The sequence below is a fragment of the Echiichthys vipera genome, assembly GCF_963691815.1.
Source record: "Echiichthys vipera genome assembly, chromosome: 8".
NCBI classification, from domain to species: domain Eukaryota; kingdom Metazoa; phylum Chordata; class Actinopteri; order Perciformes; family Trachinidae; genus Echiichthys; species Echiichthys vipera.
The window spans coordinates 24,424,416-24,451,827 of NC_139833.1; the positions used below are offsets into that span (position 1 = coordinate 24,424,416).

General features: G+C 40.9%; 1 protein-coding gene across 1 annotated transcript in view; it reads right to left on the minus strand.

Annotated features, from left to right (window-relative positions):
- LOC310950587 (CUB and sushi domain-containing protein 3-like) overlaps positions 1 to 27,412 on the minus strand; it is a gene marked incomplete at its 5' end in the record, with an annotated part of 253,461 nt that overhangs the window by 49,536 nt on the left and 176,513 nt on the right. Inside the window, 11 exons of the mRNA XM_083918484.1 lie at positions 654 to 839; positions 3,477 to 3,650; positions 4,126 to 4,299; positions 6,680 to 6,853; positions 7,439 to 7,633; positions 9,388 to 9,573; positions 13,654 to 13,842; positions 15,129 to 15,287; positions 16,919 to 17,107; positions 26,119 to 26,232; positions 27,143 to 27,223. Of these exons, the coding sequence (XP_083774610.1) occupies positions 654 to 839; positions 3,477 to 3,650; positions 4,126 to 4,299; positions 6,680 to 6,853; positions 7,439 to 7,633; positions 9,388 to 9,573; positions 13,654 to 13,842; positions 15,129 to 15,287; positions 16,919 to 17,107; positions 26,119 to 26,232; positions 27,143 to 27,223 (1,821 nt within the window). The remainder of the gene's footprint in view (positions 1 to 653; positions 840 to 3,476; positions 3,651 to 4,125; positions 4,300 to 6,679; positions 6,854 to 7,438; positions 7,634 to 9,387; positions 9,574 to 13,653; positions 13,843 to 15,128; positions 15,288 to 16,918; positions 17,108 to 26,118; positions 26,233 to 27,142; positions 27,224 to 27,412) is intronic.

Sequence of the window (27,412 nt, forward strand, 5' to 3'; positions counted from 1 at the left end):
CTCTGTAATCACAATTCTGTTTGATAAAGTAAATGCCGTGCACCATCTCTTCCATGAAATTAAGTGCTTTCTGAGCCTGCATGCAAAATGTAGAGGTTTAGTTTAAATAATTTCACTAGAGGAAATAGGTAATTACTGTTGGCAGCCTCATACAAAAGTAGAGTGCACGATCAGCCAGGTGTTTGGAGAGCAACATTACAACCTCGGATAACCCCTACAGTTAATAGATGGTTGTTGTTAGAATTTGAGCGCTTGGTTTGGGGGGAACATTAGCTATAGCCTGAACAACTGGCCCTATGACAGTTTACCCATACCTCCATTAGGCACAGTGCAACATAACCATAAGCCACTGGGGCATCAAACATTACACAGATGCTCTCAGCCACAGCATTAAACAACTTGTTCCATTTAAACTCTAGAAGCAAATGAGGACACAAACAAGGTTGTGGACACTCAATAAAGAGTGAAACTTCTCTTACTTGCATCCCTTGTTAAGTATCAATTAACGCTTGCATAAATGCATCTAATTACATCGAAAGGTGGAGAGAGTGATGCACTGAACAGTGGACAGGAGACAGATAGATAAACACATTTAATACAAACATGCTTTGACTGTTAATTGCCAAGGTATTATTAAAAAGTGACCACTGTACCGATGCATTCTGGTAGAGGTTTGTCCCAGTGGCCCACTGGCTGGCAGGTGAGCACAGATGAGCCGAAAAGGTAATATCCTGGGTTACAATCGTAGAAGACCACACTGCCGAATGTAAAGTTACCATGCTCAATCTTACTCTCCCTGATAGAATTGGCAGGGATACCAGGATCTGTGCAGTTCACCACTGAATGAAATAGAAAAGAAAACACAGTTATGCCATAGTGAATCATTCAGTTGGTTTGATCGTAATGGGAGAATACAGACAGCAGAATACCGACAGCAATCAAATCGATGTTTATTGCCGAAAGGATATTTCAGGTCAACAGACGTTTTCAGATGTAATTTCAGGCACTGTTGGAACTGCATAGTTGTTGAACTAAATGTTGAAAAAGGCTTGTAATTATGTTGCTTGGATTCGAGTGGAATCTTACCTATGTTCTCTATACCATGCTGTGATATTGTAATAATGGTTATCAGAACTGTTCTCAGCAGTTTTTCATACACATCCATTAATTGTGGTTTTCACATATAATGTAAATGAATTGTTGATGTACAGAACAAGATAGGGAGGTTAACCTGAGACGTGACACGAAGTGAATATTCACTCCTTGGCTGTGTTTCCTAACCAATCTTATGAATACTGAATGTATGCTTACCTCTGTCCATAAGGTTGCTATGGCACCAATATTCATAGTGCAGATCACAGAACTATACATACTATATAGTTGCTGCACTGATAAGTAATATTTAGATAATGTATGTGGGATAGATTTCTATGACTGCCTTTGCCTAAATAATACTATATTGTAGTCACATATGCTGTATCAAGTTAACAGTATCTAGACAAGATGTATTCTGTCATACATAATTTTACCTAAACATGGCATGGAGTTTAAGACATAGTAACATTCAAGTGGAAGTATGCCTTAACTCCACCCAGCATCCTCACTGGTGATCTGACTTTTCTTTTGTGCAAGCTCTGCGGTCTCCTTTGGTTGGTGTCTCATTTGCATAAATGCTATCTGTCAGCATCTTCACTTGAGAGTAAAAAATAGAATTGTTGATATGACCTAAGCCGTGGCCTTTTCTGTATATTCCACAAACAGGAAGATAAGTGTGTCTAGTTAAATTTAAGCATTGTCAATAATATCACTGAATGCTTCTCTTAAAAAAAACAATGAACCGAAGGCACATCTACTACCACAAATTCACAAGCATCCATTTAAGAAGCAGTTGAAGTCTCTAAAACCACACTGCTGACAAGGTGGTTTAAACAGCTGCAAGTAGATGAGGGTGATATTAAGTTCAGAGCAAAATTCAATTTAATCACTTATAGAAGTGTGCGAAAAGTTTAGTGCGAACAAACAGACATATTTTGACAAAAGGAGTCATGACAGTTTAATGCAATTTTACTCTTGATCTTTTACTAGGTCCGTCTCTATGGTCCTATTCAGAGTTATGAAAACTGTGTCTCTTCACATCTGACTGCCAACAGAATTCATGCCAAGATGAGAGCTATTTTTAAATGGGCAAAGTCTGGCAAATCTTGCCTTGGCCGACTAAATCCAGAGGTAGCAGATCAATAAATTCCACAATGGATATCACTTAAATGCATTTCTTAAATTGTGTTTTAATGATTGCTTCCTGATCTGTTTATTCTCTCACACTCAGAAAATATCTGTCTAAAGCTAGAAGCATGTTTGAAGGAAAAAATACAAAAACTCTTTTTTTCCAAACATTGAATAGAGAACTTCCATCATACCGTGCAATACATCTATTGTCCTGTTCCATTTTATTTGTGGGGAAATAACTGTCAAACTGTCGAAATTATTTTGGGCAAACAAGTAAACATTTCTCTGGTATGGTCGCATACAAAAATGTCTGGAGTGCTGCTGATTGTAAACACACACTAATGAGCTGAACCTGGGCAAACTAAACTTGGACACAACTAAAACACAGCCACCATCTGACACTCCCAATGCGATGTCGTCCACTGAATGTACTGAACTTTCTTGCTTTCAAAGTAATCTCTCCCTGCAGCAAGGCTCTTGGTAAAAACTGGCGGTGAAATTGTAGAAACAATTCCCCATTTACTCTCCTTTTTCCATACATTCTGCTGCAAGCTCGTTATTGCTGTTTTCCTGCTTTTGCTCTGAGGCAAGAGCTTGAGATGTTATTGCCTAATTATTTACTCAGAGAAGTTTAGAAGATAGTGACTGTTTACTTATTCAAATCAATAGATATGCGGGCACTACTTATGTCTATTCTGCCTCTGTGTCTATGCCTGTGCATGCTGGCGATCACTAGCTGCTGATTCCAGCATAATCACGATACATCTTCATGCTGCTGAATTCTGGTCATCATCGCCTCTGATTCCTCAACCATCACAAAGCACCTGCAAAAATCATTTCATTCAGTTCCAACACTTTGGCTGGATCCTACCTCTGCTAGCTGGCAGCTACCTGCTCCACTGATGGCTAGCCTGATTCACAGGCGCAAAATTAGATAGAAGTGGCTTCTGGTATCAAACATTTTAACACCTTTAGTTGTAGTTATAAGCTAAGAGGTACCCCCTTCAGACATGCACAATTGCAGATGGTGCATCTGCTGGTTCCAAAACCTTGTAATTCTTGCTTTTTGTTCCCGTCTGTCTTGTCTTCTGAGGCAATGTCTGCAGTTTGAGCCTAAGCTGAACATGCTGGCAGAGGCAAGCATCTTTTGGTTCAACTGTCAAGACACATCTGCATCCTTCTGATACTTTAAGCCAGTCCACCTGCCAATCATTTCTCCATTATGCAGGTGCTCTGTAGCTGGACCTTACCTCTGCATGTCGGTGGCTGCCGGCTCCACTGGCGGCTGGCCTGGCACTGGGCTGTGGAGGGCCCTTCCAGGGTGTAACCTTTGTTGCAGGAGAAGCGCACCACATCATTGTAGTTGAAGCCATCGCCTGTGGTGCGGCCATATATAGGGCTACCTGGGTGGCCACATGTGACAGCTGAAGTTGACACGCAATATCCAGGAACATGTCAGAAAGGAGGAGGTAGAGAGGAGGATGGACGATGAAAGAAACAGAGTGTGTGAAAAGAGAGAGAGAATAAGGGAGAGGGACAAAATTCAATAACCATGATCGATGGGCGATGTACAGTGACACCAATCATAAGAATATCATTATCATATAATTAACCTCAAAGGACAATCGGGTAATTAGGAATCAAGACATGATCACGATTGGGAAAGGGTAAACAGCACATTTCACATCGCATCAATAGGTGACTAGGAGATTGAGAATCACATTATGTGGATATATATCCTCATAATGACTTCAGCACTTCTAAAACTAAACGAGAAGGAAACGTTGGGAATTGCAGAAAGCTTTTTAACAGTGATAAAAAAGGTTTTTATTGATTGATTTTTGTAACCATGAAATCTAATCATCCCATTTTTTGATTAACCCTTTCATAAGTACTTACAGATACAAACTGGAAGCTGTCCAGACCAGTTGTGGTCCTGCTGACAGATCCGTACTGATGATCCAAGGAGCCTAAATCCGGGGTTGCATTGGTATACCACTGTGTCTCTATAACCAAAGTTTTCCCCAATTACCTGCCCATTTACGATCTGCTTTGGAACACCACAGTGACCAGCTGTAGGAAGAAAAAAAAGTATTGAACAGTATTGTAAACATTTTTTACTGTCTCCTCTTGCTCAACATTTAGCTTTCTTTCAACAAGATCTTGAATTTTTTTTGTAACAGGAACCTTGACAAAGACACCACACATCCGCCTTTGAATATTCTCATTTGTCCAGGTCATTGTTATCATTATCCCCAAAGCAATTTCAGTCAAAAGCAACTGCACTTTTCTAGGAAGACGTTTCACCTCTGACATCAATCTCACCTGTTTCTATCATGGAGAAAGTTGTGGATTTCACCTAGAAAGCCCAACTATCTCAACACAACAAGAGCAAAGAAAGAAAGACAAACAAAAAAAATTCACAATTTACAATCCCGGAATATTGGCAAAAACACAGAAATACTCACTTGGAGGCAAAAAACTGCCACTCCAGCACAGGAAGAAACACATAACAGATGGGTTAAGAATTTGTCTGACAGAGATCTTACCCAGCCAGAGAAGGTCTTAGCCAGGGGCTTGAACTTTGCCAAAAAAGGTACCCATAGTGGAGTTGATTACAGCTAAATAATCTGCTATAAAGAAAAAAAACCTTACTGGAACTGAGGCTGAAGACTCAATAGAGCACTAACAAAGTCGAAACCAACTTTCCACTAACGACTGTCACTAGCGACGGTCGTTGGCACTTGGAGCACAAAGGGTTCCAGTGACATCATTGGCCTTGTTAAAGGTCAAATACCTGGATCTCCACACCAGTTAGTTGGACTAGTCCCAGCCTGGTCAGATGCGTACACAAACTGAGGAAGCCTCTTGGATGAGAGGTGAAATGTCTTCCTAGAAAAATAACCAGTTGCTTTTGGCTGAAATTGCTTTGAGGACAGCACACATCCTGTAACGCTTGTGTTGGGCATTATTAACAATCTACTGTCTCATAAGATTCAGTTGTAGCTAATGTGGGGGGCCCAATTTTTGCACTAGAGCCGATGCACTCTGCATTATTAATCACAACGAATTATCGCAGCCAATCGTTCATGTGGTGCAACACTTAAGTTCAGCTTTCTAGTGTTTGACAATAATAGCATGCGTTGCTGGGTAGAAACAAAATTTTGATTTTGTTGGCACATTTGAATACGTTTTGCATTTTGACAACTTTATTACAAAATGGAAATGAGGACACTGGTAATTTAAAGGTCTTCCAATTATAATACTGGCAAACAAAATTAGTTTGTGTATTCATGAAACATTGGATTTGGGAAGCATTTTTCAGCTCATTATCTCTGAATTATTATTTCTAAATTCATATTGGCTTCAGCTTCTCCTATAGTTATATCTCAGCTCTTCTCATCTACAGTAGACAGAGACATGTGAAACTACTCAAAATCTGTGCAATACGTTCATGCACGTAATCACATTACTTTCAGCTACAACAAATGCCTTTCAGAGGAGTTATCTTACTGAGATTTCCACTGCCACTTAAAACGTGGGAAATTGCCACTGACTGTGAGTCTGATTTCCCTAATTCACTCGTGCACCCAGAAACTCATCTGAGCATTTTATCACACTCCAGTTAAGAGCAGCCAGATTCAATGAAGATAGTGCTGAAGTAGGCAACTAAACCGAGATGTCCCTGATGTTAACCCTTACTGTCATATTACTAAACAAGAGAGAGGTGCCCTTATTTTAATGAACTGAACCAATCTTGAGCAGAACTTGGAGTGCTGGTGGCTCAGGATTGATAAACGGACTATTGCATCCGGCAGGGAAACCCTCGCAGCGTGCTGCTGCGTGGGTTTGAATGCAGCTCAAGTAATTACATATATCTAATTTTCTTCCACAGTACAGAGCTGAGATGAGCTGTGGTAAGCTAAGCTGTAGTATATTTTCTTGTTTATATATCTTTACAGCTCAAATTGTACTGGTAGAAGTATGCAAGTGTCTCAGTTTCAGGCTAGTTTAGGCTCTATAGCTGCTCTCTCACATGTAACATCTTAGAAACACCACATCAAACTGACTCAGAGGCTTTTCTGTACAGCAACATGCTCCAGTCAACTTAACGTAGTTGCCAAAAGTGATTACTTATTAGCACAACCATTTTTACCTTATGATCTCTACATTGTGTAAAACAGTCTGATGCAGGGTTAGATGCAGAGTACCAGCATGATGTCAGCAATAGAAGACAAACATTTCTATATCTCTCTGAATGTTTAGTAAGTGTCCATACACATTTGGCAACAGCGCCAATCATAGCCCCCTCTGCTTCCCCATCTGGTTCTATTCTGATCTTGTTGACCAAACCAAAAAGCTTATATCCTGTATTAACAGATTGCCAGTATTGTTTGACCCAGGTCAAGGCTGTCCTTTATAAAGCTAAAGAGAACATTTAGACCCTGCTTACCGAGGCAGTGAGTCTCCATCCCACTCCAAAGGCCAGAGAGGAGACACTCTCTAACTGTAGATCCAGTTAAAACATAGCCAAGGTTACAGCTGAAAATGGCTGATGCTCCAAAGGTAGCTTGGGTGCCAATTTTCTTCCCATTAGGAGGAGTGGGCAAATCTCCACAGGAAATGACTGCATAAGATGAATAAGATAGTAAAAACACAAGAAGGAGATGGGGGAGGCACCGAATGGAAGAACATGACACCACGAGAATGAGTGAGAAAGAAAGAGTTACATCTTAAGAGTCAATGGGAGAGCACAATCATTTACACTCATCTTACTGACCTTAATGCGATAAAAGAGTGACCTGTATTATTTCATGGGCAGGATAATAATTGTATTTGCCTTTGACCATCATCTTTCATTATGCTGGTTGGCATCTCCGTTGCCATTAAACAGGCTATTTAACTCTTGTGCTACTCAAAAAGTAGCTCCCACGGCAGTATAGAAAATATTTTATTTCTCATATATACAATATTGCTGGATGAAAATGTTCAATTCCTTTCTATTCTATCTTTCCTATGAAACTAATGAAACACATGCAGTGTGCTTGTGGGATTACATGGGAGATGCATGCATCCACTAATGTTGTATATTTCATGATAATGCAATGGCAAAATGGATATAAGGGAGATTTCATTTATTATGGCAAGTTTCAAGTGAATTTGTGTGTTCTACAAGTATTGTTTATGTGTTGCTGCAGTAGAAGTCGCTTACTTCTACAACGAGGCCTCTCGTTCCTCCAGCTCCACACCCCATTGGCCAGGCACTGGATGTGGGCGGGGCCACTCCTATAGTATCCTGGGTTGCAGGTGAAGATAATTTTAGTTCCATACTCATAGTGCGAACCGTTTACGATCCTCCATTTCCCGTGGTCCAGAGAGAAGGAGCTGAGACTAGGGCACATAATGACTGTTCCAAAAAAAGAAACAAAGAAGAGGGGGTGCGGGGGTTAGTGGACATTGTTAGTTTTGGATTATCCAAATGGAATTTTTCTCTTATCCCTTACACACTGTAGGACCTCCAGAGGAAGCGCTGTTTAAGGAATTCTTTGTGTCTGGTTGCCTGCTCAGCGTCACAGTAAGGGAGCCGTAGATAAGACATTTGTATACTTGTTTCCATAGGAGATAAGGTGTGGTTTACAACCTTGGGCCCTCCTAGGGTAATAAAAAGGACCAGAACTCCAAAAGCATCGAACTCACGACTCCAGCCCCACAGAACCGATCAGAACCCTTTTGTCAACCCACAAACCACCTCCAGAGGCAAGTCACCTGAAGAGCCACGACGGGACCCGACGAGGCCCGCCGATCCAACCGCACAGCTGACCCAGTCTACAAACCGAGCCGAGGTCGGCCAAACACCGGAACGCGGACCCACGGAACCTGCATCGGTACTGTAAGATGCCAGGGCGACTGTAATGTCAACGGCAAAGTAAGGTTGGCCTTTTAATGCAACTCTTGGTTAAACGTTGGTGACAGTTAGATTCTGATTCAAGTTCTGTTGGCCGGCTAATTAGAGCACGTTTTTTTCCGCCAGTGATATTATAAACAAGCCCGTAGGTCTGAATCACTCTAGTCTCAGGCTTCTTTTAGCCACATTTAACCCTTTTTCACTTGTCTATTCAGTGTTGCACTATCCTGTATTCTCCTTGTTAGGAAGTCAAATAAATGTTTATAACTTTACGTCGTTGTGAGAGTCTTCCGTTCTGTGCAGAAAGTGTTGATCACTGATAAAAGCTGTGGTATGAATTAACGCGTTCAAGACGAGACTGATAAAATTTAAACCATCAATTACTTTAAATAACTAACAGGTATTAAACCTTCACCAAAGTTTAATAAACATCCTGTCTTATTTTGGCGTGGTGCCCTTACTTCGAGGTAAAATAAATCCTAAATTTTAAAGAGTCGTGTTAATTCATAATTAATTCTAGCCATAACAAAAGTAGGCTTAATCTCCTACAACACAATGCTAAGTCAAAACCTGTTAACATATGTAACAACCCAGTAGTGTAGAATATATACAAATAGCTGCAAAGTAAAATCTTAATCAGTAGAAGATTAGACAATTTTCTGCAGTTACTGTATACAAATGTTCTTCGACAAGAAAGTTGATAAATTGCCACTCTCTAAAAATTTAAATGAGTTTCCAAACTCAGTTTTCCTTTTCGCTGTGAGAGATATATACAGCAGGGAATAAACATTGGTCTCAAAAGTAAACAATGTTGTCAATCACACTGACATTCAAACTTGGAGGAGTTGCACTGGTATGTAAAACACGCTACAGATTTCATCTCAACTATTCTCCCCTACAACCCTCCATTTTGTCATCACTATCCAACAAGTTAGTGTTTTTGTGATGAAACATGTGGTTCTGTTGGGGCTGCAGTCCATATTACATGACAGTAATGTTGTTTTGTTAACACTGTTTGATATTCCACAGCTTCTCAAGAGGATTTTTTCTAATTTCAACTGATTTGTTGTGTCTCCAACACAGCTGTCAAAATTCAAAAATCAGTGTCTTCTCCATAACTCCTTTCTATCCTCATCGCTCAACTTCTACCTCTACATACCTACTTAACTGTCCTATAGGTTCTTGTGGTTACCCGTCTCCTTAAATCCCTCTCCCTCTTCATCCCTCTGCCTCTTCCCCCAAAATCCTCTACTCACCGATGCATCTGGGTATCTTGTTGTGGTTGCTCCAGGTGCCGTCTGGCTGGCAGACTGTGGTCGTCAACTCTTTGGAGGACAGCCGGTAGCCGCTGTTGCAGAAGTAGGTCACCCGTGTGCCAACAGAGTAATCAGCAGCGAGCACACCTCCATTCACTGGCGCACTGGGTACACCGCATGACACAGCTGCAGGCGACAAGATGACATGCATGTTTATGTGCATTAGAAGACACATACTAGAGATCTTTGCAGAGGGACGCCTGGTAAAAATAGGCATGGTAGGCAGGACATACTGCACGCTCCCTGAATGCTTGTGGCATCTGTGGCATTTTGCTGTGAGACAAAACTGCACATTTCAGGGTGGCCTTTTATTGTGGACAGTCTAAGGCACACCTGTGCACTAATCATGATGTCAGATCAGCATCTGGATGTGGCACACCTGTGAGGTGGGATGGATTATCTCAGCAAAGCAGAAGTGCTCACTATCACACATTTAGACAGATTTGTGAACAATGTTTTAGAGAAATGGTAATATTGTGTATCTGGTATGAATTTTAGATCTTTAAGTCCATCTCATGAAAAATGGGAGCAAAAACAAAAGTGTTGCGTTTATATTTTTGTTGAGTGTATATTCACTTAGCCGTCACAATTTTATATGTATTTCCACCAGTGTTGGGAGTGCAACCCCTTTGTTGTATACAAGGCATGTCAAGTGTTAGTTTTGCAATTCATACAAGCAGTTGTGTGTTACTTTGTTTGTCATTTTAGTAAGTAAGCCCAAAAGGAAATGACTGCTCAACATTGACACTGAACACCCCTGTAGAACTGTGAACACAGACCTCACTTATGCCAGACACTTTGACATGTCACAGCAGGGACAGGTAGGTGTAATTAATAACATTAATAACGACTGCATTTGGTTTAGTTGTGACTGTGCTACTTAACTTACTGTAATGGCTGAAATTACTGGAGCACTTAATGGAACTGAGCCATCATAGTCAAAAGGTCTCTTATAGGGTCACTGCAAAAGTGGGACATTTCCTGAATTGCAAAACAGTATGCCTATCACCACAGTCAGTTACCAACATTTAAGGAAAATAAAAGTATTTACAGCCACCACAAATGCATTTAAAATAATGATGCTGGGATGTTTGATTCATGACAACACTTATGCAGTCATTTGCTTGTACTGTATATATTAAAACTATATACATAAAACTGCTTTTTAGCTACATAAATCAATTCGTTTTATATATAGGACTGGCCCTGTGAGGGAAAATGAATCCAGCCACTTTAGAATCGAAGTAGTTTAACAGAATGCAGAAAGAGATGTTATCAAAAAAATAAAGTCCTCATCAATCTCCTAAGGTTTTACAATGTTTTCAAGTAGTTCACTTGTAGTGAAGTGCCTATTCAACTACCAGTCAGTAAACTTGGGATTAAGGTTGTTTAAAGTACCGATACTTCAACACTTTTCCATACCACATTTTCAAAACAACAGGATATCCACATTTGACGGTATAGAAAGTACCAAGGCTATAAAAGAAGCAAATCTACTAATGTAATTTTCAACCCATGGCTGCACAGATGAAACAATGGAGAAGAAAATCAACTGTGTGTTGGTATGTGTTCAGTGACTTGAAAAAAAAGAGATAAAAAAGATCCTATGGTATCGAAGAGAGTGTAGAGTATCTTTTAAAAAAAAATACTAGTATTGTGTCAAAGATTAAAATTCTCGTATCGTGACATCCTTAACTGGGATGATATACGCTCACCAGCCACTGCATTGGGTACACCTTGCTAGTACCCACCCTTTTGCCTTCAGAACTGCTTTAATCCTTCGTAGCATAGATTCAACAAGGTACTGAAAACCATTCCATCACATCCCAAAGGTGCTCTATTGGATTGAGATCTGGTGACTGTGGAGGGCATTTGAGTGAACTCATTGTCATGTTCAAGAAACCAGTCTGAGATGATTCACGTGTTCTCCTGCTGGAAGTAGCCATCAGAAGATGGGTACACTGTGGTCATAAAGAGATGGACATGGTCAGCAACAATATTCAGGTAGGCTGTGGCGCACCACCACTAACAGCCTGAACCGTTGATACAAGGCAGGATGGATCCATGCTTTCATTTTGTTGACGCCAAATTCTAAGACTCTTCAGACCAGGCAACATTTTTCCAATCTTCTAACGTCCAATTTTGGTGAGCCTGTGCGAATTGTAGCCTCAGTTTCTTGTTCTTAGCTGACAGGGGTGGCACCCGGTGTGGTCTTCTGCTGCTGTAGCCCATCCGCCTAAAGGTTTGACGTGCTGTGCGTTCAGAGATGCTCTTCTGTATACCTCGGTTGTAACGAGTGGTTATTTGAGTTACTGTTGACTTTCTATCAGCTTGAACCAGTCTGGCCATTCTCCTCTGACTTCTGATATCAACAAGGTATTAGCGCCCACAGAACTGCCGCTCACTGGATATTTTCTCTTTTTCGGACCATACTCTGTAAACCCTAAGATGGTTGTGCGTGAAAATCCCAGTAGATCAGCAGTTTCTGAAATACTCAGACCAGCCCGTCTGGCACCAACAACCATGCCACGTTCAAAGTCACTTAAATCACCTTTCTTCCCCGTTCTGATGCTCGCTTTGAACTCCAGCAGATTGTCTTGACTATGTCTACATGCCTAAATGCATTGAGTTGCTGCCATGTGATTGGCTGATTAGAAATTTGCGTTAATGAGAAGTTGGACAGGTGCACCTAATAGGTGCACCGGTGAGGGTATTATTCTTGTTTTTCATTTGTCAGTGGCCCATTTGAAAAGATACAAATGCCTTACTTTTGAGGAAGACCAACTCATCAAAGTAACTAGTATACACGTAACTAGTTTCAACACTAACTCCGCTCAAGTTAGAAAAATCCCACACACCACTCTCTCCTTGCCCCTACACAGAGTGATCTGCATGGGTTACTGTGGCCTCAGAGCTTAAACCAGACAGAAAGCTCAAGCTAGTAGGTTTCAAGGTGTTTAACATCAGAGCCAAGTCAGAGGGAGTGAGTTGAGCGGGGAAACCAACATCTGCAGGGGCAGACTAAATGAGAACGGTTATGCAAACACATATGTGATAAAATGGAGCAGCAATGGTAGCTGCACACTGTGAAACATCAAAGGAAGGAATCTGCCAACATGGCCTGGAGCCATAACGCTGCCCCTCACCACTCCATCAGAGAATCAATCAACATTCATTTTTGAGTATTGCTCAGTCACAATCTAACAGATACTAATCACAAACACAAAACATTTTTCTACACTGCAAATGGAAAGTTTCAACGTAAGTGTGAAGTGTTTATCCAAGCTTAAAGGTCAGTGAGCCTGAAACATTATTTGAGGTCATTGCTCTTTCTCTGAGGGGCTTGAGCATCACTGATGGATTAATATACTGTACATACACAACAATCCATAATATGGATTGGAAAGAATGAAGGACCGAAGACACTAATGTAATGTAATCTCCACCATCTAGCAGATGCACAGCATCTCTATGAATATGTTAGTTCATTTGCAGCAACAGTTGGATGTATGGGCTTTTGAAAAGCTATGTGCAATTACCAAACTGATGGAATTAATGACAGGTGTGAAGTGTTTTTAAATCATTTTAAAGTACATACATATTTTGATTTTACTGCATTATGATAAAATGCAATTGAGCACACCATCTGTTGCTGTTTGCTGCTGTGTTAGTGTGTGTGTGTGTGTATGTATGTATGTGGGTGTGTATGTATGTATGTGTGTATGTGTGTGTGTGTGTTTGTGTGTGTGTGTGTGTGTGTGTGTTTGTGTGTGTGTGTGTGTGTGCATGTATGTGTGTGTGCATGTGTATCTGTGTGTGTCTGTGCTAGTACATGCAGTCATGTGCACATAAATGCACACATTTCACGTGTGCATCAAAGAACCCAATTAGTTGAGTGAGACCCAACAGCAGCAGACACTGCATGCTAATGGCGAGTTAGCAAAGCAATTTGAAGAAGTGGAACTTGACAGAAGAGGGGAGGATTGATTTCGGTTTCCTTTCCACCTGACAGGGTACCGGCTCTCAATCAGGCTGGATTCAGCTCAGTTAATCACGACACAGAAACAGGGCTTGGGCTGAGACACTGCCTTAAGCGCCTGCCCGTCTGCCTGCTGAGCATAGGGGTGTAGAGGCAGTGACCAGAAGAACAGGGACAGAGGCAGGTTTAAGTTGGGAATATAGGGCAATCAGGGCCCATGTGCTCACCTTGACACGCAGGAACTGGCGCGTCCCAGGCGTAGTAGCCATAGGTGGTCTTCTTGCACACAGCTGTGCCCTTTCCGATCAGCTTGTACCCCCTGTCGCAGGCCCAGCGCACCATGCTGTTAAGATGACCCCCAGTCTGGCTCACTACAAAGCCGTGTTGTGGAGAGTCAGGGGTACTACAGTACATCGCTAGGATAGATGGAGGAAAAAAGGAACAGGGTAGAGGAGCACGATGAATAGCAAGGCAAGAGAAAGAGTGAAGCCAGAGAAAAGGTGAGAATGAAGTCAAAGAAAGGGAATAGAGAACAGATAAGCAGATGTTTACAGGGAAAAAAAGAAATAAAGCAGAGAAAAGGATGAGAGGCATTAACAAAGCTCCCCTAGGGAAAGACTCAGGTGAATATTTTAGTCACAGTAAGGCTCCATTTTAAATGCAGGAAGATAATGAGGGAAAATGCCTGAGGAGTGTCACATCTATTTAGCACTCAGGCTGTGTGCCACACAGCAAAGGAAGTCCTCAAAATCCCATTATTACTATTCTTATGCCTATGGGCATGCACATTTTAAATTTGATTCAACACATGCAATACTAGTGCATCCTTCAGTTATTTGTTCCGAAGCCTTCCATTCCCGCGTCTTAGAGCCTGTAGTACACACAAAAAGGTAAATTTGATTCCCAGAATATGAGCACAGAACAGCCAATGGGACAGAAAATCCAAAGGGCTGCGTGTTTTACACACGCTGTCAAACATTTCTTCAAATCAGCATGACTGGGAGATAGCAGGGATTTAAGATGAAAAGACACACACTGGGGTTTAAGTCAGTTCCTGTTCAAGTCCATCAAGTCAAGGAAGAGTTCGCTTTACAAAATTCATCACACTGACTTGCTTTCACAGTATCACTCTTGTGTATTAAATATAATGGAGGGACACAACATGAAAAATTAATGTCTTTTGTGCTTTTTTCATTATTATTGATGCATTTCAAATGGAAGAAGATTCCCTATGCTGCTCTTGCTTAGCACCACTTGCTTTATTAAAGAGCCAATTAAGAATTTAAAACATTTTTAAATTAAGGAGTGCAAAACAACATGGAAGCCTTACAGTGACATTATTCCTGTCTAATGGATTTTGCGTGCAAAAACATCTATTGTGAGCCATTATCATTTCTGTGAAAATATATAAAAGTATTTTTGTAAATTAACTGGCATGAAAACTCAATAAATGATACCCCGAAGCAATCACAGCACACTGTGATAAAAATCATGGGGTCACATTGTATCCGCAGTAATATGCGATAGCTGGTTCAATTAATATGACCTATGTAGCGTCACCTCTCGTTCAAGTAAAGTGCCTCTGTTATATAAATGCCAAAGTTGGAAACCCATGACTTTTATCAGTTTTCTCTAGTTTAGAGACAAATATATTAAATTAGCACTAATAAAAAGAGAATATGATTATAAGCTGGATACATACTTTGATACTCACCCACGTATCTGATGTGGAAGCCACGTCGGTTGGTGCCGTGATCAGAGGACCAGCGCAGCAGGAGCTGGTGGCCTGTGGTGGTCAGGCTGAAGGGTGTTTCAATGTCACCGCTGAGTGATGCCAGGTTCTGACTGTAGATGTTGGGACCTGAACACAGACATACACAGTGACGTGAACATGCATCTTCACTATTACTATTATTTTCTTAATAAATAGCATTCATTACAGATATGGTAGTGGAAACATCTGACCGAATTGGCTTAACATTTCTAAATGACTAAAGCTTCCGTTGCTGAAGCTGCAGCAGTGAGCTGTGGCCTCAAGGTCTTAGGTGCCTCAAGGGGCGGTAACCCTCGAACACCGTGGTGGACACTGGTGGCCAGGGAAGCTGTCCAACTGAAGAAGGAGTCCTTCCGGAATGTTATTCCGGAAGACTCCGGAAGCAGTTGCAAGGTACCGACAGGCCCGAAGGGCTACACCCTCTGCCATGTCAAAGGCAAAGCAGCGGATGTGGGGGAAGTTCAGAGAAGGCATGGAGAAGGACTTTCGGGTGGCACCACGGTGCTTCTGGAAAACCATTCGGCACCTCAAGAGGGGGGTGATTTCCACAGTAAGGACGGGATGCTAGTGACCTCAACTGACTAGGTAATCGGGCGGTGGAAGGGGCACTTTGAGGAACTCCTAAATCCAAGTAACACACCCTCTTTTGTAGAGGCAGAGCTGGAGGCTGAGTGGGGGATCGACGTCAATATCTCTGGCGGAAGTCACTGAGGTAGTCAAACAACTCCACAGTGGCAAAGCCCCAGGGATTGATGAGATTCGTCCAGAAATGATGAAAGCTTTGTGTTGCGAGGGGCTGTCTTGGTTGACATGTCTCTTCAACATTGCATGGAAGTCTGGGACAGTGCCAAGAAAGTGGCAGACCAGGGTGGTGGTTCTCCTGTTCAAAAAGGGGGGGTTGGTCTCTGCCAGGGGTGCGCTTTGTGACCAATGCTGTTTGTGATTTAAATGAACAGGATATCGAGGCGTAGTCGTGGTGGGAAGGGATTGCAGTTCGGTGGGCTGAGGATCTCATCTCTTCTTTTTGCAAATTATGTGGTAAATCTGAGGCCATGGCTCACAGCAAGAAACCAGATCGCCTACTCCCGGTAGGGAGTGAGTCCTTACCCAAAGTGAAGGAGTTCAAGTACCTCGGGATCTTGTTTACCAGTGAAGGGACAATGGAGCGTGAGTTTGACCTGAGAATCAGAGCAGTGGGGCGGTTTTGCAGTTGCTTTACCGCACCGTAAGAAGCTGAAAAGAAAAAGCCGAAAAGAGCCGGAAGGCAAAGTTCTCGATCTACCGATCAATCTTCAGCACTTCCAGCTGAAAGAAGACTTCGGAGGAAGACCCAGGACCAGGTAGAGAGATTGCCTGGGAACGCCTCGGGATCCCCCAGTTAGAGCTGGTTAATGTGGCCCGGGAAACGGAAGTTTGGGGTCCCCTGCTAGATCTTCTGGCCCTGTGACCCAATCCCGGATAAGCAGTTGAAGATGAGTGAGTGAGTAATTATGGCATCAACCATACAGTTACATTTATTTTACTGAACATGACTGGAACCTAAAATCAGACTTTCAGATGCTACGGTCAGAATATGAATGCAGAAATAGTAGTGCAAAAAATGTCATTGTATAAATGGTTTACTGAGAGGACCTAAAATTCAAAAGACAAGACAAACAGCCATTTAAGTATTTTTTTAACCAAAGATCACAAACACATAAAATTCCAGCATAACCCACCATCAAATATTTCCAAGATATCAAATTCCTTTTCTGTCTGGAAGAGTTCAAAGTGCAGAGTCATATTGTAACCTTTCTCCACATTGATCAGCCAGGAGCACATCTGAAGATTGGGGTAATTATCAGGGTAGCCTGGACTCAAGATCACCCCCGTTGAGTCAAAACGCACCTCATGGGCTGGACATTGGACTGGAAGAAGATAAAGAGTATAAGGCAGTATTAGAGGAAGAAAAACAGATGGAGGAAGAACAAGAGAGAAAGAGAGAAGAGCAGAATGGACAGAGGTTGTAAAGACGGAGATGAAATCCAAGTGGAGGCAGAAAATAGAACAAACAGAGGTATAGGAGAGGGGATGTAAGAACAGTTAGAGATAAGGCAAGATAAGGAAGGACAGGAATGCTCCACTGTGACAGAAATTATATTGAAATAATAACTAGTCCTGAAACAATTACATTTTAGCCAGACTGATATTGCACCTAGGGGCTGAGCTGGTGAGTTTGCTGTTGTCATCAGGTTCCCCCGATATCAATCTATAAAATAATAATACTCAGTGGGTTAGACAGCTAAATTTATATGGAAAAATGTTGTGTGTGTACAGTATATATATAAATGTGTGTGTGTGTGTGTGTGTGAGAGAGAGAGAGAGAGAGAGCTCATCGGCTTAGATCATTCCCTTCATTTCCTGTAGGCTGGCATGTCTGAAAGAATGACAGTTCTGTTTCTTTCTTTTCCTTTCCTGCTGGTAATACATGTTTCTCTTCTGGGCCACTAGTGAAGAAACATGACCCATAAAAGGTTAATGCGAACAACTGTTCTGGATAAAAAGGTCACTGAGAACAATCAGACATATATCAAGAATAAATGCAGGGGGGAAGAACTGTGACATGAGGCAGTATGAATATTCCTGCTGGTGATTTGCTGCAGAAGTTTCAACTAGAACAAGCTTTGGCTCAAAGATAACAGGCACATATGATCTCAAAAAAATCAAAGTCAGCGATTTTGAAAATAGCAATGCATTTCTTAAATCACAATACACCAAAGGCCCTGTGTGGGAACCAAGGTCAAGAAAATGCCTTATTACATTATCTCAACAACAGAGAAAATACTAAAAAAGTAAATAACACAAAAGTGTAGCAGGATTTTTGCATGACATAATTAATATTTATAGAAACACTGTATTAATTTGGGAGGCAACAAATCTCAACTCAATACATTTAGAAAATAAATTAAAAGTAATTTAATATGAAACAGCAATATTCCTTTACTACCAATGCTTCACAGTTTGAGAGAGACATGATACTTTTTTTCCAAAAGCAGTATTACATTTTAACTTATTTACAAGCACTGTGCTCTTTCCTTTTATACTGTGCTCTGTAATGGGCATATACTTGAGAAAATGTTAAAGCAGAGTTAACCTGCTGCCTACTGTACACAAGTTCCCATGCCGATAGTCACACAAAGGAAAATGTAGGAACTTTGAGCCAAGAACCCTAAGAACATTTTTTTTCATGTTGCAAGGGCACGTGACACAGGAGTGGGTGGTAGTAAGACAGGCCAGCCAGTTTAGATTTTAATCTGACACTTTTTTGAGTGGTAAGTTATAAGCATTGCTTTCCAATGTCCAAACTTTTACAAAAAGCAGTCTCAGTGCTTTCTACGCAGCTGAGACTTGATTTTGCATATGAGATGAAAAAGGTCTGCAGCACGGAATTTTAGCAAGTGACTTATGACTCTCACTGGTGGTATGACAGAGTTTAGAATGGGATCTTCAGATGGTGCAGTTACATCAAGTCACTAATTTGAATTCTACATCATTTTCATACACATTGTTGCACTGGGGTTACCAATTAAATAAAACAATTTATACACTGTACAGATTCCTGTTCCCTGTAGCACTTTACAATATATGACGGCTTTAAGATGTAAATGAAAACAACTCAACTTGATAAGATCCAACGCACTGTACATAGAACCATCTGTTTGGCAAGAGTTTGTTATTGAAATAATTGAGCCCTCAATACTTGTTGAATAAGCCAACGTTGCCAGGCAACAAACACAAGTCTATCCAGTAAGCACAGTTGTTGTAGTGAACTGCTTTGCCTCAAACTTTAGGTGCAGGGATTAAAAATGAATCATGAGAAGCTTAAAACTGTTTCAGACACCTCAATACTGCTACTTTATAATATGGGCATTTAGAGGGCTACAATAAAGATAGGACACTCCTCTCAAAGCCGACTGAAGCTTACATATGATGATTTGGCCATTATGGACCTCTAGACCAGGGGTGCCCAATCCTGCTCCTGGAGAGCTACTGCCCTGCATGTTTCAGGTTTCTCCCTGCTCTAACACACCTGACTCTAATGATTATCAAACCTGTGACAAGCTTCAGCTGCTTGATAACGAGCACATCATTAGAGTCAGGTATGTTAGAGCAGGGAGAAACCTAAAACATGCAGGGAAGTAGCTCTCCAGGAGCAGGATTGGGCACCCCTGCTCCAGACCATAGTCTCACAAAAATGCAAGCCAGCCAAGGTATTGTTATCAAACTGGCTCAAAAACTAGTATTATAAAGATCATAGCTCAAGTATTGGGCAGATAAAATAAATCAATAATACAATAAGTCATAAAAAACATATTTTAAATAATTTTAAATATAATTGTTTAAATGGTAATTAAATTTCATCTTGTAAAAACAGTCATCAGTGAATTAGTATATTAACCAACCATCTTTAGCGAGTGATAACTATTGAAACAACTGATATCATGCACTATTTTTCAAGACCATTGCATACAATTTACTGTAATATTGTAGTATTATTTGCTTGTACGGGGGGGGGGGGGGGGGTTAAAAAAAATAGCAGTGCTGAGTTCAATTAGTGAGGTCATTGATTATGTTAAAAAAAAAGTTGTTAAACAGGTGGCCCTTATTTAAGGATCAAGGCAACTGACTGCATATATGCTGACTGTGCATTTGTCCTTGAAAAACAGAGCAGAATGAGTCGTTCAAGACACTGTTCAGGAGAAGAGCGTTCTTTGATTAAAAAATTAATAAAAGAGGGGAAAACATACAAAGAAGTGCAGAAAAGTATAGGCTGTTCAGCTAAAATGATAGCAAATGCTTTAAAATGGCAGCCAAAACCAGAGAGGCGAGGAAGAAAAAGAAAAACGTCTATGCGAATGGGTCGGAGAATAACCAAAATGGTAAAGGCTCAGCCAATGATCAGCTCCAGGAGGATCAAAGAAGAGCTAAGATTGACTGTGAGTACTGTAACAATCAGACGACGTCTATGTGAAGCCAAGCTACCAGCAAGAAGCCCCCGCAAAGTCCCATTGTTAAAAAAAAGACATGTACAGAAGCGGTTACAATTTGCCAAAGAACACATTGACTGGCCTAAAAAGAAATGGCATAATATTTTGTGGACTGATGAGAGTAAGATTGTTCTTTTTGGGTCTAAGGGCCACAGACAGTTTGTCAGACGTCCTGCAAACACTGAATTCAAGCCACAGTACACAGTGAAGACGGTGAAGCATGGTGGTGCAAGCATCATGATATGGGGATGTTTCTCGTACTATGGTGTTGGTCCTATTTATCGCATACCAGGGATCATGGATCAGTTTGGGTACATCAGAATACTGGAAGAAGTCATGTTGCCGTATGCTGAAGAAGAAATGCCCTTGAAATGGGTGTTTCAACAAGACAATGACCCAAAACACAGCAGCAAGCGAGCAAAATCATGGTTCCAGACAAACAGAATTCAAGTAATGGAGTGGCCAGCACAATCCCCGGACCTTAATCCCATTGAAAACTTGTGGGCTGACATAAAAAATGCTGTTCATGAGGCAAAACCAAGAAATACAGAGGAATTGTGGAACGTAGTACAATTGTCCTGGGCTGCAATACCTGTTGACCGGTGCCAGAAGTTGGTCGACTCCATGTGCCACAGATGTGAAGCAGTTATCACAAACCATGGTTATGCAACTAAATATTAGTTTATGAATCTCAGGAAAGTTTAATCTTCAAGCCTTTCTTAGTTTATGGAGTACATTTTTGAGTTTTGTGAAGAAAGATGTCAACACTGCTATTTTTTTGATTTCTACTTTTTTGATTTATATATACTTTCTGTCAAATATTATCAAATTCAATTACTTTTTTCCACTTTTCTGGCTTTGAAATAGAATGTGCAGTGTCCCCTATGCATTTGTGTTCATTAAAATACAATTTATTTGAAGAATTTTGAGGTTTACTGACCTTTTTAAACACACTGCTATTATTATGAACATAACTGTATGTCAAAATGATGTGTCTAAAAATAATGGACATTGGCATTTGTTAACAATGCAAGATGCGCTTGTAATTCCTTGTGCAAATCCCCAATAGTTCATTGTTTTACTCAGCACACTGGCCCTCGTTTATCAAACGAACGTACGGCAGAAAAACGTGCGTACGACCATTTCCTGGCAAACTTCGGCATTTATCAATTTTGACGTGAGCGGGAGCGACGATCAAATCTCACGTCTGGTCTGAGATCGTGTACGCACATTTCAGCCTGTGTATTTGCAGTGCAGCAGAGCAAAATCTGTCTGAAAATAATGAACAAACCTCAGCTGTCATTAAGCATAAGCAGTCACATATTAAGAACAGATCAAAACGGATTCTTAAAACGAATAAAAAAAATAAAAATTGTGGTTGGAGCGATTGATTGTACTCATGTACGTCTGAAGGCACCATCCATGAATGATTACGCATTCATCAATCGCAAAAACTACCACTCGATAAATGTACAGGTGATTTGTGATGCCAAGCTGTCGCTTTTAAACGTGGTGGCCAGGTGGCCAGGGTTTCACACACGATTATTTTATATTTCAAAACAGCTTGGCTCCAGCCCCCCACGACCCCGACAGGGACATGCGGTTGAAGATGAATTAATGAATGAATGTTTTGGTGCACGGCTGCAGCAAGGCGCACTGCAGAGCCAAAGCCATCTCCTCGGTTAGTGGCTACCCTCGATAAATTGCATTATATCAAACAAGGTATCAGATGATTAACATTTTGGTATGATTCTTCTAAGTTATCCTCCAAAGGAATTCCTAATAACCCCGCTTGCAAACCCCGCTACAGAGCAGGAGCGCAGGTTCAGCAGTGCGCACACATGCACACGGGTCACAGTGGAGCGCTGCTTCGAGTTGACTGCCTCCGTTATTCTTTTCCATACAGCGTTTTTATGGGCCCCTTTAATTCCACTCTTTGGACTGCCAAAAAGCACATCTTTATTTTGCTCCATCTCGGATGTCAGGATGCCGATCTCTGTGTCTGAAAAGTTTCTTTTCTTCCCAGCGTTTCTCCTCTGCATGTTTGACCTCAGTGGGTGAGGCCTGCGAAACAGGAATATTTAGGGGCGTAACATGTTAATGACGATCGAATTCAGCCGCAGCATTTATCAAGGCCCGCTCATTCGTACGCTGAGATTGGTTCGATATGAATGTTTCATAAATCACACATGGGTCCTTTCCTACGCCCAATTCTGCGCTCAGATCTGCGCCCGTTTTCACACAAGATTGGTAAATGAGGCCCACTGTGTGTATGGATTGACAGTCAAACACATTGCAACAGAGACATCATACAATAAAGCTTACATAAATATAGTGAAGAAGTTAGAGCAGAAATTGTTTTCTATTAGATTTTCTGACACATGAAAATCAATGGGAATGTGAAGAGCAATATGACAACATTTAATGGGTTCGACTCAATCTCAATGTGGCAGATGGTTTACCAAGCAAACACAGCAGTCAACTCAATTGTGGCTCTATCCTTGATCAAAGCTACTGCATAACCTCCCTCATAGAAGGACTCACAGAGTCTGGGGAAATATCTTAAAAACCAGGGGTATTTGGGGGTGAAATTGCATAGCCATACAAGGACATTTTAGTGTTCCAGTATCTTATAAGCATAAAATGACAATTAACAGAGGGGTTGACAACATACAAAAGCGGAATCAGGAAACACGGGAGAAATCTTTTTCCTGCCCTGTGGCAAGCTACCGACAGGAAATGCCCCCTTTACAAGCTTACTGTAGCAGTCTCTTGGATGTGAATAGCAGGTCAACTCAAATTAAGTTCAATTTTACATGTCCCAAGGAGAGCAATTAGTTTCGTGCTAGAGGTGGCACAAGGACATAACATATCCAACACAAGAAAATGTAATGAATTCTTGACTACAATAATGAGGTGTTCCATGAAAATGTCAAACAACGAATTACTAACCTAGATGTCTTAAAACAGTACTAACTACTCCAATTTAATGCTAAAGGGAGGTTTTAGGAGCCATTAGATCACAACATAGTATATAGTATAGTATAGTATATGACGCTTAATCATCCGACACATTTGGTTGCACACCTTAATCTAAAACATATCGAATCAATATATTTTCTCATTTGTATACGATGCAGTCTCCAAGTCTGAAAAGTGAGGCTAATGCGTTAGTGCCTTAAACCTGCCTTCTTCCTAATGTACAGCAGGGGGCAACTCTACCGGACGCAAACTCTGATTGTAAAGAAGTAAATCTGAATTAAAGAACCTTCCATTTGATTTATTACTCAATAAACGTTTTCATAATGAGTTTATGGTCTCGATCACCAGGTTCAAGTCTTCTTCAGTACAGCATTCAGATTAACACAACCAATTACCTTGTTATTGACAAATTGCTAACAAGTTGACCTCTCAATCAAGATAAAATGCTTAGAAGTGCATATCCATGGCACTGTGTACATTTAAATAGATGCAAACTTGTTTTTTTTCTGTGTTTTCATCTTTTAAAACTTCAACCCTCTCACAGTGCATTTTCAGCTATTCGACATTTTGGCGGCCTAAAATTTCTTGTTCAGCATTATATTGTACTAAAAGACACTAAGGAGTCGGCTGTTCATTTTTTCCCCCCAATAAGTACATGTTGTTTAAAGCTTCTTTTTTTCATAAGCCAAAAAGCATCCCAATTAATGTCACAATTAAAATTAATTACGGAGGCACCTTGCTAACTAAGCTAGCAAGCTTGCGCCAGCATTATATGATAACTTAGCTCCACACTCTCGTCCAAATATGGTCACGTCCGCACCAATCCAAGATGGTAACGGCCAAAATGCCAAACTCAAGGTAGTCCACAAACCAATGCGTGATGTTATATTGGCTACATCCACTTTTTTTATACAGGCAATGATATCTAAAAGTGAAACCTCTTAATGAGACTCATTATATCCTTTTTCATATGTTTTTATACACAGTTTGTTATTTGCTTTGTTATCCATATCGAACATAACCCTACTAAGAAGGCCCATTGTCTTGGCAATTCATTGATTCATCTTCAACCGCTTGTCCCGGGGTGCCCAGCAAAATTTACTATGATTTATGACTGTCTGTACTGTCCAACATAAAAATAGTTTACACCTCACACTCTGGCATATGATCAATTGCCTTGTACAAGTGAAATTATTTCAAGTACATTATGTGAGTTTTAGCTGATAGGAGCTAGTTGGTCTTGGCAGAGCTCTGTGTAAACTGAAACACATGAGAAGGTTAGCTGGCAAGACCAAGATAACAAGAGAGCTTGAAATATCTCCCAGTACTCACAGGTGAATGACTGCCCTCACTTGGCACAAAAGAAACAGATCAAATTAATCAAAATTATTTTCGCTGGTGGAACTCGCCCCCCTTTCAAAACACACAATGAAATAAAGCATTGGGAAACATTTCACTACAATTCCATTAATGTCAAGCTTTCATGACTGCTACAAATTGAGCTTTTCTCTCCTCTGTTTCCCATCTTAACTCTGCACTGTGTAAGAAGCTAATAAAATGCTACAGGACTTCACACACATCATTCTATCATAAATTATACATTTAAAAAAAGAAATACCCACTGCAATTAAAGGTAGGCCCTGTTGTTTTCAGGATTCCCACGCATACATCTACATCAATGCAAATTTGATCAGATTGCCACAGTTTTGGTCTCTTTCACCTTTGTGCATACACTAATGGAGCTATTCATTACATGAAGTCTTTATGAATAAAGTATAGGAATGTGTGTAGCTTCAAGAGCTTGGATCACTGGTCAGGTCACACAACTTGAGCTTTGCCATTCCTATGTGTTTCTTTACTTGTCGCACTTTCCATATACTAAAATTAAATCAGCCAAGTTCTAACTTGTAAGCGCAAAACAATGTCAGCCATAAAAACGCTGCAGGGTAAGAACCAAGATATCAAGTCAGACATCAAATAATAACAGCCAGGGATGAACAAATAGGTTCCAAATCACTAGTCCTATTCTAAGATGCTCTATGAATGCAGGCTCTAGGTCTGTCGAGTATCTGTCATGGCTTGATCACAAGTCCAAAGCGATTACTCATAGTGTCTACAAATAAAAAGACAGAAATGCTCATCAACTCAAGACTAAACAAAGGGCTTGAGGGCCCTTCAAAAGATGCCTATCCATAGGGAATAGGAGGTTTCAGAGAGCTCTGTTTACTGTGGCAGAAATGTCTTGGCATGTCAGGCAGGCTGAGGGCATTTGTTTTTGGTCAAAACAAAATCTCTGATGCAGACTACATGGACATTTATTTTCTTTTGCTTCTTGTCTGAAAAAAACATGGCTAGGAAGACATTTTACATCAATCAAGCCCACGGGGCCATTTGAGCAGGGATTAAGGGGTAAAATATTAACTCCCATCTTTCTATGAAAATAACAGCTATGACTGGCCTCCAATCTTACTTGTTACATTGCAACAAAAAAAAACCTATGGGTCGATGGGGGCTTACTGATCTGTAATCTGTTTGACACTGATTATTCACAGTCAAGTGTTGATTCTACAGCAGCTCAGGTCTATGATCATGGGTCAGAAGTATTCCCACTCTTAGTTTTAATAAATCAAAATCGAGATGCTGTTTACCACCAGGAGCCTGCTACAAGGGGCCCTGCTGGCAGTCTGCTAAATGATGCATCATCAGTCTGTGCTGCTGACTGCAACCAACCTTGGCAGAGTTGCGTCAAGCACATGCACAACAGAACACCGATATGCATACACAGAAATGCAGGTGCACCCACAATCTTCAAACAAAGAGGGGGGGGTACTTAAACATGCAAACACACAGCACTCATAAGGGCAAAATAAAACATGAAAACATACCCACAGACATTGAATAAAACCAACCTTGACAGGCTGGTGGGGGTCCATCCATCTGTAGCCTCTCTCCAAGTCGACAGGTCAGAATCTCACTGCCCACCAAGGTGAAGCCTGGTAGGCACGAGTACCGTATTATGTCTCCTGTGAGGTCATTCACACACACACACACACACACACACACACACACACACACACACACACACACACACACACACACACACACACACACACACACACACACACACACACACACACACACACACACACACACACACACACACACACACACACACACACACACACACACACACACCACAAGAGAGGCTATGAAAACCAAGTCCACTCATCCACCCACATCCCCCCCATCCCCGACACACAGAGCTGTTAGTAAAAACCTCTTAAGTAGCAGCCCTTGAAACAGTAATCAACAACACATTTTCTAATGAAGATTGACATCCCCTTAGCTAGTTGGAGTACTAAAGGCACTTCATTACAACACAACTGCAAATTTAAACACACAACGCACAACCAAAATTACACTCAGTTGCAGTTGAAGTAAGGCAGCCACTAGCCATAGGATTTCCAATTCTGACTCACTTCTAACCCCTGAAAATACAAACAGCTTACATTACGAAGAGCTAATTAGCTTTCCCTCAAACTAATATTTAATTTCAAGAAGCATGAATAGAAAAGTAAGCAACAAAATATGAGAAGGAAGTGCAAAGGGCAAGAAAGAATGAAAGACGAATAGCACATTGCAGGTACAATGAGTTTAGGTCCAAATTAATATGTAATACAGACAGCTGTTTCAAATTGTGAAATGAACAGACAGACTAATACATTCACAAAAAGGTAAGAAAAGGTAAACACTAAGAGCAAAGATAAACATTCACCGTACAGGGGAATTAATGAATTAATCAATGGCTAAAACAATTTGATACATCTATTCCTATTATTCTTCCCTCTGTCCAGGGCTGTTTGAGCAATTTACCTTATAATTCCTAATACATTGTCCCTGCCCAGTAAACATGAAAAATAAAAAAAGACAAACCTATTTCAAACTCATCATCATCGGTTAGGATAGTGGCGTTGGCGACAGGAGGGGGTGGCTGACATGTTCTCAGCTGGTATGCTGTTGGGGAAAGGACAAATGCTGAAATCTGCAAAAGTTTATGTGTGTACAAGTCAGAGCAATGGGGGGGGGGGGGGGGGGGGCGCTGTGTATATGTATTTTCTATTCAACTGCAGCACATACTTAACTCTCCCATCATGCTAAAAATTGATTAGATCACAAATTGTAAATTTTTATCATTGTTCATGA